An 18311-nucleotide genomic window follows, 5' to 3' on the forward strand; every position below is an offset into this window, starting at 1 on the left:
TTGGATTGACCTGAACCACATCTTCTCCAAGGAAGGAACAAGATGCTGTTGACAAAGGAGCTTTCTGGTGCCGTGGAGCAGAACCTGGGATGGTGCTGTTCTTGTGCCACTTAGCTCTGAACCCCTCACCCTGAGAACCAGCGGCTCGTACAGCCCAAGCACCTGCAACAGCCCAGGCACCTTCATTTTCTATTGGGAAAATAACTCAAGGAGCTGAATTATTTTCTGTCTGGCATTTGTTGCACAGCACTGGGCTATTTTTATCAGCCAGGTATATGTTCTTGAGAAAGGAAACAGAAGGTGCCAAAAAACAGCATGAGTTTAGGAAGCGGGGATGGAAAGAAGAAATATCCCTCCCTGGGTATTAACTGGCAATGACAAATCACAGCAAGGGTGGCTCACAGAGGAATGTATTTCTACTTTACCAGTAAAATGGAGACTCTTTTGGGAGAACACAAGCAACTCAAAGAGCAGGAGTGAAATTGCCTTACAGATCCAAGGGCAACAGCAGATATGTCAGCGCAATGCAGCTGAAACCTGCAAAGTGTCAGATGATAGCTCTCCTCTCACTGACTGACAGCTGACAGTCATTCCTGGGTGCCTCATGAAGTCCAGGGCCAAGAAAAAAGATGAAGCATAAAAGGGAAGAAAAACAACAAGCCCTTTGGCCATGAATACATGCTAACACTTGTTCTTGAAACCAGAGATTCAAACTGAAAGTCAGAGATCCCTTTCCTTTAAGCTTTGCTGTTTATCTGTCATCACATAACTCTGTGGAAGGCTGCACGTTCTCAGGCAGAGAGAAAAAAGGACCTGACGCTATGGGAGGAGCTCTATGCTACTTAAGAGGAGCGAACACACACTGTTTAATATACCTTGGCCAGTAAGTATCTTCTCATACACAAGTTAAGGGTTACACTGTCAATTCTTGGTCACATGTGCTGTGGATGGAGCATTGCTGGGCAGGGGCAGGTGCAGTTTAGGGCAACTCTAACCCATCACAAAATGCTGTGCTTGTATTGTCATCCCACTTCAGCCCATGTTCTGAGCATGTGAAAGGACAAGGGTACTGACGCACCCTTTTGCTGCTGTGTCTTGGTGTGAATAAACCAGAATGGGGGGAAACTACTGTATTTATTAATATTTCATACCTTGGTAACCATTACATGGAATTTCATCCAGTGGTGATCCATGTACACATGAATGTTTAACACTATGGTTTCAGCTCCAGCTGAGTAATTCTGGCAAAGGGCAAAATATGGCTTAGAAGATTACTCCACTGTTGAGGTAGACATAGCTTTTAAGAGACTGTTCAGCACTCTCTGCCTCTCTTTTGATAAATTTATGTAAGTCTGTGTGTGCATCTATATATAGCAATACACATGTATAATTTTATTGATAAGTTCAGGGTCAGGGCACTTTCACTATTCCATTCTGTTCCTACTTCTGTACTAGACCTATCCCCACAGTATCTGATAACGACCACTCTCATGACTGCATTCATGTTCTCCATTCCACTCTGGAGGGATAGAACAGTATCCAATGCAGGGTTTGTTGTGGTGTTTGTTTGTTTGTTTGTTTGTTTTATTTTAATTTTTATTTTTATTTTGCTGGAGTTCTAGTTAATGCATGTCCATTGTTCCATCCATATATAAGTTAGAGAATACATGCTGCAAGAAATGCTTCCCAGATTTACACTGACCCTTTAACAGTCATTACTGAATTACTTGGGCCAATTCTACCTCCCAGATATAAAGCAAATTTTGCTTATGTGGAGAATCCAGAGTCTCGTCAGTAATAGGTTACGCATGTACTGGAACTAAGATCTTTCTATTCCAGATAGAAATAGACTCGGCAATTGTGTTATTCCTGTTTTTCTCCTCTCTTCCTTACCATTATATTTTCTTCTTATTTTGCAGTGCAGATGATGCTTTTTGTTCAGTGAAACATTGTATTGTGCCAGGGCTTATCAGGAAAGCTAAATTTCTTTATACAACAGCAGAATGAACTCTCACTATTGTGGCTGCAGATTCTAACTGAAGTTACTGCGAAACGGAGGAAAGGACATTCTTTGAGCTATTATTGTTTTATAAAGTAACTTTAAGGATATTCTGAGCTGCCTTTTTGTTTATTTACCTTTGTTATCTGCAGAACTTGCTTGTATCCTTGCCATTGTGCTCCCTGTCTTTGCATTTCTGCTTTTCTCCCGTGAATGAAGATACTTTTTGTTACTTGAATGCCACACCTACACAAGCTATACATTTGTAACCTGAGCAGCAAGAAGGTAGACAGCCAGACAAAACTGAGTTCTCCACCAGGGGAAATACACAGCCTCTACACACGCCAGGAGTCAAGGCACTGTGCTAAGAGTTGTGAGTGTCCATCACCCTGTAAGCAGGCAACATGCAGGATACAGTGCAATGATCTGCTGGGAGTCCTCCACCCTGCACTGCCATATGCCACTCTCAGAAAAACACCCGAGAGCTGCACTGCAGGGCTCTGTGTAACAGCATGCCCCAGCAAGTGTGTGGGAGCTGAGAGAAAGTTGCCAATTGTTATTTGGAAATGGGTGTTTATTTTCCAAAGTCCGCCAGCATTTGATGCTTAGCAGATACTGCCACTCACGTGCTAAGCTGGACACTGACAACTCCTGGCATCATCTTCCCTTTCCCTGCTGCAGAAAATGCAGGGCTGTCCTCACTTCTACCATGGCTGTCAGCTGTATCTGTGTTTCACTCGCAGCATGAGTTGAAGGAGAAGGATCTTTGTTGGGTAAGCGCCAAGGCCTGGTGGCCAGTGAGCCACAGCCTCCTCCAGACTGGGACTCCATCCGATCTGAACCCCTTACAGAAAATTTTTGGTTGCAGCTTTTATTCTGCTCTAGTATCATAAAGCTTTTCAGAGCATTTTGCTTTATTAGCTGTGGCGTGGGCTGCTTGCAAATGGGCTGCTGGGCAGTTTTTGTCACTCCTCTCCACGTGCCTGACAGCCTGTTTGTTCTCAGGGACAAAGCCCATAATACCCTTTTTCTGAAGCATAAACAGCATCACAAAGTTTCGTCTTGACGCGCTTTTGCATTCAAAAGTTTGATTCCTGTGCCTGCGGCTTTACAGCACGCCTGCACAGCGCAAAGTGCAAACTTCACCTAACAAAATATCACCAGGCTCACGCAGTACAACCTACTGTCTCATCTACAACGTTGCAAGCAAAAGTGTTTAGGATGATAAGAAATCTGTTCTGTTTTGGAGGGAATCTTTCTGAACTTGTAAAACCCCTTGTTGTTGTGCCAAGGATGTCGCCAGCCATTTAACATCCACCAGATCCTCAGCCTAGCTTGCAAATGTTAAGCTTTAATTGGTTAATATTAAAATCTACCTTTCAAAGAAAAGTTTTGCTAAGTTCAAATACTTCAAAAAGGCAGCAAGGTTGCCCCTTCTGTGCTTGAAGGACTTTGCTAATATGTTGAACATTTTTAAAACTTAAAGCTTAGGATTTTAACAGAAAAGAACATCAGTAATTTTCTACGTAGTTTATAACCACAGATGTGGAACTGGTTTACCTCCAGTGGTTGACAGATGTGTTCATATTTTTCAGCCACAGTAAGACGCTGGTTTTGCACTCTCAAGTCTGAATTATGGCAGAATTATGGCCACTTGGATGCGATTTTTCAGACAAAACCAATGCATGTAGCACTTCTTCCTTCAGTTACATGCATACACCCTAGTGCTGCTCTTCCTTCTGTATAGTACTGTCACACGTAAGCCAGGCATACTATTTACTGGGTCACGTATCGGTGATTCATTCCGCACAGACATCCTGCCCAATTGTTTCATACTGAGCATAATAAAAGAAAACAAAGCAAAACCAGCCAAAGCCCCAGAGTCTTTATGTGCGAGACTGAAATGCCTTCAAGAAAATGCTGTCACACAGAGGTCTTCAGCAGCATTTGTCTGTTCATATTTACAACATGCTACGGTGTAAGAAGAAAGAATAACTTCAAGACTACTTTTCAGCTCAACAAACCATGTCTCAGATGAAGATGTTTCTGCTCAAGCACTCAGATGTGCAGGGACTGTGCAGCCAGATCTAATTTTTCATAGTAGAAGCAACTATCCCAAATGAAGGAGGAATTGTTCCAAAAATTCAACCTCCTCCGTCAAACCTCCCCACCGACCGAACTTGGATGGCGGATGGCTTCATCACTGTAACTGGGGGAAGAGACTTGTGGCTGAGAAATGCATTTGTCCTGCAGTCACCTCGCAGGAGATAGGAAAGACAGTAAAAAGTGATGCCAGTGGGTGTACCTATTGCCTTCTCCAAAGTGATTATTCTTACTGTATTTGTTTTCAAGGGAAAATCTGCAAAAGTGTCTTGTTGGCCGGTTTGCAGCTGCCATGCCTCCACCAGCTGTTTCATCTGACCTCAGCGTGTGTCACCTGGGGGAAGGATGGATGGATGGATGGATGTACTTTAAATTTCAGCCACACTTAATTAGCAAACGTTTTTGTACAGGTTCAAAGAGTCGTACGAAATGGTTAAAAAACCCTCAAATACAATACATTCATTAGCATGCATTCTCACCTAGTAAAGACAGTATGTTTAATCTTCGTTTTTTCATTAATCTAGATTACATTTTATTTATCAAACCTACCATATAAATAACATTGTATTACCCTTTAATTTCATCAGGAAATGTAGCTACTGAATGTTTTATTAATTTTATTTTTTTTTCAGTAGCTGATATAGTTTTTCAAGGCAAGTTGTGCAAGGTCTAACTTAACATAAACCGAGTTAAAGCAAAAAAGGAATGTTGAGTATATTAGGGTGTTAGGTAACTATCAGTATTAAAAAAATTAACAAACACAAATGACGTTGTACAGGTTCTTTTTGCCATTTATGCAACATCAATAACATTACGAAATTCACGTGCTATCAGAGCGATAACAAACACATATAAATGGTCATACATACTGAGGCATGTTATTTTTTAATTCTTTTAAGTTACGTTCAAGAGAAAAATGAAGATAGCTGAAGAGTCTGACCCTAGTTTTGCAAGCTGATCCATGCACATAGCTTTTAACTTAAGACACCGCAGCTCTGGGCGGATGCAAGATCTGTGCTGGAGGATCACTCTACAGAAGGGGTCCTTTGTGAGGAAGATCTTGGCTAATTACGCTGAGAAGTGGAAACTGGTTACTCATGAGGTTAAACTATCTGGGAGGCAACTACACCATACTACCTGCTCGCAGGCCTTGTATAAGAGTGCTTCCCCCAAGCAAGATCCCTCAGTTGTGGAATAGCTTTCTTCAAGCACTTACAGCTTGTATAATTGCAGATCATTCCCTTAGGCCTTATAAAAACATCTTTTAGCTGCACAGTTTAGAGTTTAATGAATAAATAGAATGGTATTTCAAAAATCTACATCTACTCTAATCCTCTTTCAGCCTATCATTTTGTTTTGCTAACCGTTTACTAGATAACACTTTACTAGATAATAGAAATGGCAGAAATCTGAGTAATTTTAGTTGTCATTAAAATACTGTATATAAACAGGAAAAGTCAGAATAAGGCATTCTCAATACAAGCTTGAGCAATGTACATTTTCATGCCCAATGGAAGTAACATTTCAATTTCTTCCTAGAAGTAGTGGAATGTTTTTTTGCATATAAATCCCCAAATATTGTTTGAATTTTACAGATAAAAAGCATTATTTTGTACATCAGTTTTAAAAGCATTGGTTTGGTGTTTCCTTCCAGTTTGTCTGCTGCAGGACTATGAATCTGGAAGAAAGCAGTTCACAGAAACTCACGACATACAGACGACACCTACTTCCATAAAACCAAATTAAATAATATTTTGTTTCAAATGCCATCTAGAAACCCTGGATAGATGTATATGAAGTAGAAACACTGGATAGATGTATATGAAGTATATGCATTATAGTAGGTAGTTATTCATCCCCATGTTTTCACTTGCCAGTATTACTGCAGATAAGACTGTTTCCATGACATGCCTTATGGAACAGTTTACTATTTTCATAAGCAGTCACATGCATTGAAGGTAGGACCACCAGCCAGTGCATTTGGCATCCCAAAGCAGAACCAGAGAGGCCAAGCTTACGAATCTCTCTTGCTGAATGACAAGTTGGCTGGTGTATGAAACGACAATCTCAGCTGAAACAAGGAAGCACATTGACCTAAGACATTGCTTCTGGCGCTGCTTCTGCTTCCTGAGCGGGCTTCTCTTCGGGCTTCTCGCCGTGGACCGGAGAGGGGTTACGGCTGGGCTTGTTGCTCTCGTGCGCGCTGTGACCAAAAATGCCACCACAGCTTTGACTGCAGCCTGAGAAAGACAGGACCAAGCAAACATTCCTTAAAGGGCATGGTCTGTGAGGATTGTAGCCTTAGCACTGCCCCACGGGGGTACGTAACTGCATTTCGTCCTCAGGGTGCTGTCACGCTCGCACGCCTGCCTGAGCCGGGACGCATTCAGAGGACCAACTGAAGTACTGGATTGAGGTTTGAAAGTGCTGCTTTCGTAAGGTTACAACTTGGCTAACATGAACAGAACTTTTTTTTCAGCTGCACATGCCACTTTTTTTTTGGAAACTACTCAGATCTCCTGTGCTGAAGTTAGATGGCAAAAAGAAAGTTATTTTCTGTCATAATGATAACGGTATTACCACTGATTATTCCATGGAAAGTTCACAAAGAGACACAATATGTATCACCATTGCACTGTTGTATATGCCAAGCGTAATGGTGCAGAGCGTATGGGCAACTACCCAGGTACATACATAAATACATATATAGATATAAACACACATTGAGGATAGGCTCTCATATCCCAAAAAATGTCACAAAATGAAGACACACATTAAGACGGTTGTATCAGCCCTTGCCTTGACGAGTTTTATTACCTGAAAAAAGCAAACATATGGAGGTGAGGAAAAGAATCTGTGTATGCCAACTCTAGCTATTTTTGAGCTGGCTAGCTTTGTGGTTAGGCACCGCAGAAAAAGCGGGTCTGCAGCAAGGGTTGAGGAATATACTATGTGGATGGGTATATTTTGTGGATGGTGTGGACAGACAGATAACTCCAAAGAAAAAGAAGATGGTAAGGAAAAAACAGACTACATGAACACTAGCAAGAAAGAAGAATCACAGAACACAGAATATTAAGTCAAAACACAAGGCATGAGACAATAGAAGTGGCAATAATTTTGGAAGTGAGAGTTTAGACCTCTTAAAGGAAAAATCACAGACACCACAGGATTTTGGACAGCATATTACAAACAGAACAGGCCACTCTATTGTATTACAACATATAAAGATACTTCTAATGGAATTTATTTTCACTAGCCATGTGGATGTTTATGAAACAAATTCAACACAATCCATGAAAAAACAAATCATGACTTTTAGTTATGATTAGCTTTAGAGTTATTCTATAAAGCTATATCTCTACATATTGGGAAAGAGAGGATGATTTTATATTATTCTTATTAACAGACCAGCAACTAAATCATGTATTCATCACTTGGTTTTGTTTTTTGGATCGGAATTGTTTAAAAATGCATGGTTCATTTTATGCATATGTATGTGTAAAACGCTACAATAACTGCTAACTCTACTTAATTCTCTTAATAACTGGAGATTTGGTCATTCAGTTTTTAATAGAAAAGTAGTGACAAAATAAACTTACAAAAAGTGACAGCTTTTAAGCATGGAATTATAAATTGGTTAACTGCAGGGATCTAAATAAATTTGGCTTCAAAAAAATCTCATTGGTGTTCAAAGGTGTGAAAATATAATCAAAATAAAAACATGCAGAAAGGGCAAGTGTTTCTTTCTGGCCTCCTGGGCAGAGAATGTAACAGTTCACTCACAAATAATGAAATTTATGGCCCTAATAATACTGAAAACTATGCGCAAAAACAAAGTTAAGGCTCATTGTCTGAGAATTTGGTTTTGCATGGGGGTTGTAAAGCTCCCAGAGAAGATGCTTTTTACTCTTATTCTCCAAGGCTACAAAGGCAGCTTCACTGTAACTGTTGGTAACAATTTCTGTGCTAAAGTATCCCTGAAAGTCTCTCCTAAGCATACATAAATCTTTAACAACTGAAGAAGGGATTAGGGGAGAAGAAAGTTTCCTGTTGTTATGTCAGTTAGATACCCAGCTACCTCCTGTTTGCACCTAAAAATGCTTTTCTGCTTCTTCCCATGGTAGATATGTAGACTAGATGGTAAAGGAGCATAGTAGTGATTCAAAACCTAATGTTATTTTCAGCACAGATCCCACCTGCATTCTTGCCTTGTAGAGCTTAATTTCCAGATAAAGAATGCTATTGCACAATTGCTCTCAGAGGTACGTGGAAAAGCATTTTTGGACCTGTTAATCTCAACCTACATGTTATGTCTGAAATGCTGAGTCTAGATCATACAAAAGGATGGATTAAGGTCCTGCTTGGTATTTATAGGTGTAGAAACTAAGGGTAGCTTACAGATCAAAATATACTATAGTAGATTAAGTATCTTCCAGATTTAAGGATTCTCATGAAGAAACTATTCAGAATTTTGCTCTTTCTGGCCTGTACTCTAAAGATGCACATGCAGTACAGGACAAAGAGATCAAGAGAAGGAAGGAAGAAAGGAAGAAAGGAAGAAAGGAAGGAAGAAGGGAAGGAATTTGCAAAAGCTGTTGACATCCTCAGCAGTTCTGTCTGTGCAGACAGAACTGTCAATCAGCCTCACGCATTTGTACTGGTTTGCCTGTAGACATCAACTAAATCAGGTTCAACTTTTTCACCCTCACCACCTACCTTAAGTAAAAAGTTCTGTATCACTCTGGAACGTTGCCCTGAAAAGTCCTTTCTATGATTCTATGATTCTCTAAAAGTGTGCACGATTCCTGTAAGGCTACTAATCTAACTGCATGCTTTCATAGCCAAAACAGAGAGACTACATCCAAAGACTTGCCTTAAGTTTACGCCGGGCATTGAATTCTTGCAGTTTCTTTTGTGCATTGTCCATATGTGCAAAGTTTGCTGCCTTCCCTGTGACCCATGGGTGCTGCAAAGCTTGTAGAGTGCTGAGGCGTTTCTTGGGGTCTAAAACAATCAACTTTTTAACCTGCATCACAAGGAAGAAATACAGAAGACTGTTAACCTTAGTCTTCATTTATATTTACTGTGCTTTGCATTCTGGGGCTTTTATCTTGGTTTGGAAAGCATCTCAGAAAAAAACATTCTAAGAAAAAAGGTCTTTGTATGTATTTTATTTCTGGCATTTCTTGTTCCTCCATAAATAACATCTGAATAAGACCGCCTCTACGGGGGAAGAAAGGAGAAAAAGAATCAAACAGTTACCACCATTTGTAAGAGTATTTACCAATGTAGCTAGCCCGTATCTGCTGTAGACTGCCATATGTCTGAATTGTCATATAAAGCCTAAGAGATTCTCAAAACACCCCAACCCAGGCAGTTATCTTATCAGTACCACCACTTTTGGATTTGGACAAGGTTTAGACAAACTGGATTGGAAAGTTTAAATTCTAGCATAGGCAACTCATGAATACTTGTACCATGCAGTCACTGCCAGGTACATCACAAATGAAGTGCTTCTTCCAGTCACCATAAAACCTCAGGTGCACATGACCTAAAAAGTACAGTACAGGTATTTCTTTCTTGGGTCACTCTGAAACGAATGCTGTTTACGCCATTGTTTCAGTTTTTAAGACCAGGGAAGCTGCACCTCTCCAAAATGAACACTAGAACGTTTTTGGGAACAAGGTATCGCAGAACTAACCCTGGGAATGGAGGTGGTACAAACTGTGGGGTACAAAGCGTGTCCAGTCAAGCTTCATTTCATGGGATTTGCTGTGTGTATGGACAATTGGTGTTCTAAAAAAAAGAAGGGTGAGGATGGAGTAAGGTAGCACACGGATGGTCCTCAGCCAGAGCTCCACTTACGCAACCCTCCCGACTGTGCACCCCCTTGGAGCACAGTGCAAGTGACAGCACAGGCTTCACCACTGCCCCGTGCTCAAGCCCGACGGGAGGACTCGCTTTAGGGCTCTTGGAAATCTCCATACAAAGAGCTATTAAAGAAAGACAGTGCCCTGGTGAGTGTGCAGGAGAACAGGCATCATGATGAATACCTGCTGTGGATGCACCAAAGAGGTTAAGTTAAACAAATCACTTCAGCTGAACACCCCAGAACTGCCCACAGCATGGGTTTTGAGAGCCAAGGGTTTCATCCTTGTCTACAACTTGTTATACCATGTTCAAACCTGAAACTGACCTTTACTGTAGCAAAATGGTAGGGACTAGTTTGGTTCAAAGTGCTCTGTACACAACAAAGTAGTGGCTTTGCTGCAGGCTGCTATTTATCTGGGGTTTGACAACGCAAGGCAGTGTATGATATTATTTTGACCTTAGAAACACTTCACATCTAATACAACAACAACAACAAAGTACTTTGAACTTCTACAGTCCTTCCATTTGAGGCATCCTGAAGTACTTTACAAACACTAGTTATGTAGTACTTTAAGACACAGTTTGAGTAAGTAATATGGAAATTGGCACTTGTGTCTTCAGTGCTAACTAAATAACTGAACTGTGCAAGCTATTGTTGAATAAAAATCAACAAACTTAATCAAGCAGACTTACATCTGCAGATCAGTATCTCCTGGAACAAATTTACTTTATAGCACACCAGCCCCAAGATTTTGCTGATGGACCATATTTAAATGTAATCAGTCTTTCCTCATCTACTGAAAAAGCTTAAATGAACAGAAAAAAGCTATTGGCAAAAGTGGAGTAGAAGGGGCTTCACTCCTTTTTATGTTCTTCCTCAAAAGTTCAAACCTGAAAACTACAGAGAGCGTCAGGCTCATTTCTGTGTTCCCCTGAGGGTGGCTGCTGTGCAAAAGGGAACGATGAGACACCTCAGAGCCAGCATGAAAGGCAGGCACACATGAACGCTGTGACAGCTGCCAGCAAGCTGTGTCTCAGTTCACAGAAGGACCTGAACTACCATGTTTTCGAGAGCAAAATTACAGCACTGATGATATATAACAAAATTACAATACAGATGATACAACATCATAATATACCAGAGAAAAGAAGAAAAGTAAGGAGCTATGTAAACAATTATTTAACCAATTATGCTGCCCCCACCTCAGAGTGGACTTTCTTTCTCTGTGGAAGTGATGCTAGGCAAGTACATACCAGCAAAGATACTCCAGTCTCATTTTTCCTTTACTTACTAAATCCTTGGCATTCAGAGACACATCATCCCACCAGGGGGACACAAAGTCATATTCACAGTTCAGGATTCTTTTAAACATGTACTGATCTCCCCTTTCATCATAAAATGGTTCAAAGCCACAAAGTCTGCAGGATAAAAAAGAAAGAAATTGATCAAAGATTAAATAGTCTTGGATTGTTAGAAACAGTTCCTGGTATTATCTTTCCCTGCTTCATGTCCTGTAGACCACTTTGGGAAATCTGACCTGGGTGTATTTATGAACTCCTAATTTCACACAGCAGAGAAAATGTGGCCATAAGCATCCATAAGCACTGGGAAAAGCCCATCAAATCGTAGATCTTCCATTTGCACATGTCTGTAATTGGAACTATTAATACAGGGTCTTAACGTAAGAGTAGCCATGCAACAGCTGATACCTGTTTACCTTCTACATTTTCTAGCATTTATTTGCTCTGCTGGTCTCAGGGTGAAGCCCCTTGGACTATTTAGTCATCCTCAGTCTGAAACCCTTGCTCACGCCTCCTACAAATTAACATGTTCATAAAGCAATTATCAGAATAACTTTAAGTCTTTCCTGAGGGATAGGAATTAGCTGAGGGATCACATTTTACCTTTGAAGTTAGAAGTTTTCATATGTCCAGTTGGGACCGTTTTTTTGTTTATGTTCATCACTGTACGTTCTTTCATCCTATCATCCTAACAAAATGTAAAAACCTTCAGCAGGTTTTAATAATCAGGTCTAATCTTTAATTGGGTAACCTACCTATTATCAAGAAATTTTGTAATCTTACTAATGAAGGCATTTATGAATACAATGAATAATCCAGATCCCAGCACAGACCCACATTGCTGGCCCTGGGGAAAGCAAAGTACTGAAGTGCTTTCCATTTATATAATGTCCTTTTTTTGTTGCTTCACTGCACTGTAATCATGTCTGCACAGATAATCAGATGTTTTAAAGTGAATTTCCTATTCAACCAGTTCTATTCTGAGCTGAACAGAAAGTCTATCTGCTACTCTGCCTCCAGAAAATGAAGCAAGCAACAAGATGATGACAGGAAAACAAAAGCAGAGCATAAAGAACAAGACAGCAATAAATCTAGAAAATGTAACCTTACATTTTAACTTGATTTTATATTTTTAAGCCAAATCAGTGTGCTTACTGTCCTGAAAAGAGACATGTTCAAGGAAGAAATATGTCTTGGGGAGTTGAGTGTGGCTGTGGACAGAACAGCTGCATCACTTTGCACTGCTGAAAAGGAGAAAGCCTCCACTGTAAGCACATCCTGGGCATGTTATTAATTTCCAAGTCTGGCAGAGACAGATTAAAACGTAAGGACCCAACCTCCAAATGCCATGTGCTTCCACAGGCAGGAGCCCATCACAGTCCCTTTGCTGCTCCCCTCCTGTGTCTCTCCCACCACCACTTCTGGGCGTGCCTCAGTTCGGCTCCCATCCTCACGGAGCTCCTTTGCTGAGCAGGGCTGTCAGGACACTAAGTGGTTCAGCTAAAACTGGCTTCTAGATACCAGGTAACCCATGACATACAGGGAGACCACACTTAAGGCTTGCTGTGACTGTGCTGGAAGCCACCTAAGTGGTTTGCTATTTACTCCTGAAAATATTTCCATTGTAACTCACTCCTATTACCCATTATTGTCTTATTAACAATTTCTGTGGATAAGCTTCTACATAAAAAACATTTTTATTTCAGCAGACAGATTTTTCACTACATGCCGAGTTAGATGCATAAAACTAGAGGTGTGACTTCAAATCAGAGAAATTAAGTGAGGATTTAATCAAGCAGCCCAGTGTGGCTGCCCTTGATTTCATTTTATTACGAAATTTCATTTTATTATGCTGATTCATTTTTAAATCAATTACCTACCAGATAAAGAAAAATCTATGTAAACAGCTTCAAAATTAATTAGAAATTACCCGACAATGTTTTATGCCTTTTTAAGTAAGTTAATAAAAAAACACCTTTAATTAAACCCAAATTTTTGACTCCAGGCAAAGCCTCTGTATTTGTTGACCACTGTCTGCATTTCAGATGTGCAGTAGTATTTCTAATCTGCTGCAGGAGTACCAAAAAGACTGGTCCTTTTTGCTGCTAAAACTATGAATGTGGCTTTCATGGCATTATGACAGTTAGCATCAATAGTTCTTAATATAATTTGCCTCAGGAATAATTGTTCTGTGGAAATATGTGTTGAAGTTTTTTTTAATCACATGGTAAGCTCACTTGATATTGGGGAGAAGGTAACAGTTTTATGAACATCTTCTGCAGCATGGTAGATAACTCAGATCCACTCTGTTTTGGAGACCTATATGGTAATTTTTTTTTTTTGACTGTACATAAGTTCATTCCCTCTACTAAACTATGAGACTGAGACATGAAACACTGTTCTTTAGGATGCAGTGAATTAGTCTATGTACCTTTCTGGTCTCATCCTTTAATCCATCAGACATGTTGATCTACAACGCTTTATACTCAGTAGTAGGACTATAACAATATTTTAACAATGTTACATATTGTTAAAGCTAAATGGAAGAGATGGCCCAGTGTATCTGACGAGCACCCTTTGTGTCTGGCTTGTTTCTGTAGGTAAAATTGGATTTTGAAATGGGAGGAGGACAGGAACAGAAGAAGGAAGTAGAAGAGTATCTGTACTGGTGGTGTTCCACTAGGAGCAGAAGTTCACATGCTTGAGTGTGCACCAGTGCAGAGGTTTAATGTGGCTTAGGAGCATATCCTGAACAGCTGGACCATTTTGAAAGGCTGCATTTAGCAAATGCCATCCCACATATTCAAACATGAATTTGCTGTACATTACCCCTGGGAGCTTCCCTACGCTTCATAGCAAGTTCTGCTTAAGGAAGTTTCAAGTACAACAGCTATCCCACAGCTATCCCACAGCTGAATAACTAGGCAAGCCCATGGCTTAACCTAGCTATCCTTGTCAAGGGGTAACAAAAGGCATATATCCAATCTCAGGAACAGCCCAGCTGGCAAATTTCATGTCCCTCTGCTACACGTGGGCCAGTAGCACTGATAAGAAATGATCACCTGGCAGGCAGTATCTGAGACGTAATCTTCTACAGACTTGAACCAGGTCTGGAGACAAAGATTCACATTTTAGAAGGAGGAGATAACAAAATGACAGATAGGATTGTTGTAGCCTATTGTTTACAGGCACCCAAAAGGAGAGCTGCGACTTACTTGAAACTTACATACAGAACAAAAGATGTTTTCTGCTATTTCTATCAGAGTGCTTATATAGCCTTACAAGTACATAAAACCTAGAAAATATAAATCTTCCTTTGCAAAAGACATGAAGAAATAGTTTTATTATTATACACTGTACCTGCTGTGCACAGTTAATGAGCCCTAGAAGAGGAAAGAATACAGCCTGGATGTATAAAATCCTCCATACCTTTACTATATGTGTGTAAAATCCCACTTTCTTCTCATAGAAGTTATCCTGCTATTATCATATACAACTACACAAGCCAGCTTAGCACTGGTGTTGCCAAGGGAATAAATGAAGTTATTTATTATCCCATAATGACATGTGTCAATACATCAGATACAATTTTCCCTGCTCAATAATCTTCCTTTGAAAGATTTCATCGATACAATAAAGTAATTACAGTTCTTACCAACTGAATTAGGACTAGCCACTTTAAGCTGTAGACACAAGTGCCTACCTTTAAACACAACTGTTTGAAAAATTTAGGTCTACAGTTGCAACTGCAACTGTTTAAAATATGTATGGCCAGCATTGTTCCACAACCAACAATCAGTAGTGTCTCTGGTTATCTTTTAAGAAGTGGAACACTTCAACATCATTCATTTAACCTACTGACTGATTTGCAGACACAGAGTACAGGGTTGTTCCTTGCCTCCTGGTTCAGCTGCTGTGAGACAGCAACACTACTGCTGCTGCTGAAGCTCTAGCAGTGTCTGTGGCTGACACAGATGGGGCAGATGCATTTAGAAATATTCACAAGCACCATGAAACTACTGCAACCACCTTAATTTCTCCTTGCCCCCATCTGTAGTTGAGAAGCTACTTAGAATCATACTATAGCTCACAGTTTGTGTGAATGAGAAAAAAAATAACCAAACCTGTGATGCTTTCTGACACTTGGATACTTGTATTTTTGCTTTCAGCAGCTTCTCTGCTACTCATTCACATCAATAGTATGATTCTGAGCAGATCTTGTTGCTGTTCAGGAATTGGTGTTATATTTAGTAAATATATAATCTGAGTGGTTTGCCATGCTCTTCTAGGATTTGACTTAGTTAAATAAGGTTAGGATTATTATAATTGAAGTTAAGGATCTTGTGTTCTCCAACAGCAGAGCTCATAACATCATAGAAACCTGCAGACGCTTACAAATTAAGCACTCCATGGCATTTTCTGCACTTACAGGATATAGGTGATAATCCCCAGAGACCACATGTCCACCTCAGGGCCATAAGCACATCCCCGTAGTATCTCTGGTGCTGCAGATGATAAAACACTTGTCAATATGATTAAAATTGAATGCAGAAATAACAAAGTCACAAAGTTAATTTCAACTCTGTGCACATTTGTGCATGAATTTTTTAAAAAGTTAGGGCCTGCTCCTTCAAGTCCTTACTTAGGTAAATGATTCCTTTCGCTGCATATAAAGCAACAGCAGTCATGTCCAAGCACAGGCAGAACAGAATGAGAAGCAGGCTTGGGTTTCAAATTGCTTGTTAGGTTTGTGAAAGGAACCACAGAAAGCTACAGCAGCACTGGAGCTGCAAAGTGACAACAGAGGTGGCACTTTAAATTCATTATTTTAATTATTTACTTGGTACTTTATTTGGCCTTTATTTTTGGTATCCTAATTGTAAGGAAAGGCAAGACCATTGGTTTTGCTGCAGAGGGGAGCAGGTGAAAAGGCCAAGCAGTCTTGGGGGACTCCAGCTCTGCAACAGTAGAGGGGAGTTAATCTCTGCCCAAGCAGCGTGACAGACACAACTCAAGGAAAGCTGAGTGGACCGCTGTACCCCTCAGACAGTATCTATTGCTCCTGTGTGTGGCTAAAAATGTGCATGGTCGCACACTCAAACTGTCACGTGCCTAACCCCAACTGAGCCCACCTCCCGTGCCCTCAGGGCTTGCAGCTCCAAACACCCTTGTGTTGTGGTTCACTTCCAGCTGCTCCCCAAGCAAAGCTCCTGAGGTGGCAGGATGGAGATGCCACATGTCCAGAGGAAAAATTGGAAGTGCTTGATACTGAAGGAGGAAAACTTGATTTTAATTAGAGTATACACAGCTCCCTAACAGGGTCCAGGCAGCTGGCTCAGACTTCTTCAACTCACCTGAAGGATTTACCACGCAAGCAACACATCAAGCAAGAACATTAATCACTGTTTGCTATATACCACTCATACAGCTGGCAGCTGGGCCAACACTTACCAGTCTAATCACAGACAATACTTGCCTCCTCATTCTTCTGCTAGGTAAAGTGATGAACAGAGAAGGTCTGTTTTTTGAACAGGGACACTAGATCCCAACTGATCTTAACTCAGCTCAAACCTGTAGCTAACAGTCCAGCCTCCAGGCCAAGCAGCCAATGGCCTCAAAGAAAGAGGTGAGGATGGACCAAGAAAAGAGATGTTAGTGACCATTCTCCCTGCCGTGTTTGTTAATGCCATTTGTGGGGTTCTAAGCCAAATAGGATGGTTCTTCTGTTTAATGGCCAATACACTTCCTCTTCCAGAGAATGCAACGTTTCTTGGGACGTCCTCTTTCTCAGGATAAGGGCAGAAGTCACTTTCTGCCCTTCTTTTATTTTCTCTTCCTTCCACCTCAGTATTTTACAATGGCCACAAAGGAGATCAAAGATTTGTGTATACAGGTCTGCCTTGCTATGTGTACTGGGATTACACAGTTATACAACCTGTAAATACAATTTTTTAATATTTCAAGAAGTTTGCTTTTGGTGAATGTGTTTGGCTGACATGTTGCTGTTAGTTTAGATGTTTGCTGTAACAGACTGAATCAGTGCTCCACACTGGCTTATTTTTATGTGCTACTGTCAGAAATCACTTACGCTCTTCTTGTTAATTTCACTGAAAGGCCAACGTCTCACCAAGTTAAGTTTTTTGCAACCAACTTCTTGCTTTCAGTCCTCTGCATCACTTTTTAAGTCCCAGGCACCATAGAGTGATAAGTCCTGATGCTGAAGTATCCAGAATCTGGTACGTGGTTTTGTTGCTCTGTTTTTTCTGGAGAAGATGCTGATAGCTGGGTGGGCAGGCTGTGGGAGCTGGCAGTCTTTGACTATCAATTATTCATAGTTTAATTTTGTGTTTCAGCAGTATTCCTCCAGGGTTCCATACAATTCTGGAAAGTAGTGCTTGAATATTTTCCAGGCACAAGGAATTCTGCATGGTCAGTTAACTTGGGTTGTAAAGCAAGGGCTTCAGGTCCATGTCTGTAGGCACAAAGCTCCTTTCTTCTCTTCTCAGCACATTCAGTCTCAGCCTTCCCTAACAAGTTTTCCCTACTCTGAGGGATCTTCTATAGGAATGTCTTATCCTATTTCTATAGTATACAAAGAGTGTCATAAAAAGGGCTAAATATTAACTCCAGTTTTATGGCATTCGTAGTGTAACTGTCATGAGAGAAGACAACTAGAACATTAATAGTTATATGTGAAGTACTGTCTTATGAAACTAAGCAGACTGGAATTCAGTGCTACTCTAAAGCACCTGTGTGTGGCTGGCAGAAAATGTTATCCAAGGTAGTGGACATGTCACCTGAATTGCATTATAGTTGTGCTACAAGGTAACAGAGTAATCTTATGGTCTTCTCCAACGTTCTCTTTCCTTTGGTTCTACAGTTACAAAAGCAAATGCCAAGTCTTTATTTTCCACATGGCTTGGCTCAGCTCTGTCAGAAGCTACTTGAGATGCTTACCATCCAGCATGCTAATAGCGCCTTGCAGCCTCTTGTAGGTTCCCAGTCAGGATCTAGTGTTAAGCAGGAGTGGCAG

General features: G+C 40.6%; 1 protein-coding gene across 1 annotated transcript in view; it reads right to left on the reverse strand.

The window, feature by feature from the left end:
- Positions 1-5654: 5654 nt before the first annotated feature.
- LOC103777649 (calcium/calmodulin-dependent protein kinase type IV-like) overlaps positions 5655-18311 on the reverse strand; it is a gene marked incomplete at its 5' end in the record, with an annotated part of 81120 nt that continues 68463 nt past the window's right edge. Inside the window, 5 exons of the mRNA XM_008945208.1 lie at positions 5655-5891; positions 5926-6342; positions 8979-9131; positions 11269-11395; positions 15708-15783. Coding sequence (XP_008943456.1) covers positions 6046-6342; positions 8979-9131; positions 11269-11395; positions 15708-15783 — 653 coding nt within the window. The remainder of the gene's footprint in view (positions 5892-5925; positions 6343-8978; positions 9132-11268; positions 11396-15707; positions 15784-18311) is intronic.

Source organism: Merops nubicus, unplaced genomic scaffold (genome assembly GCF_000691845.1).
Source record: "Merops nubicus isolate BGI_N331 unplaced genomic scaffold, ASM69184v1 scaffold17268, whole genome shotgun sequence".
Taxonomy (NCBI): domain Eukaryota; kingdom Metazoa; phylum Chordata; class Aves; order Coraciiformes; family Meropidae; genus Merops; species Merops nubicus.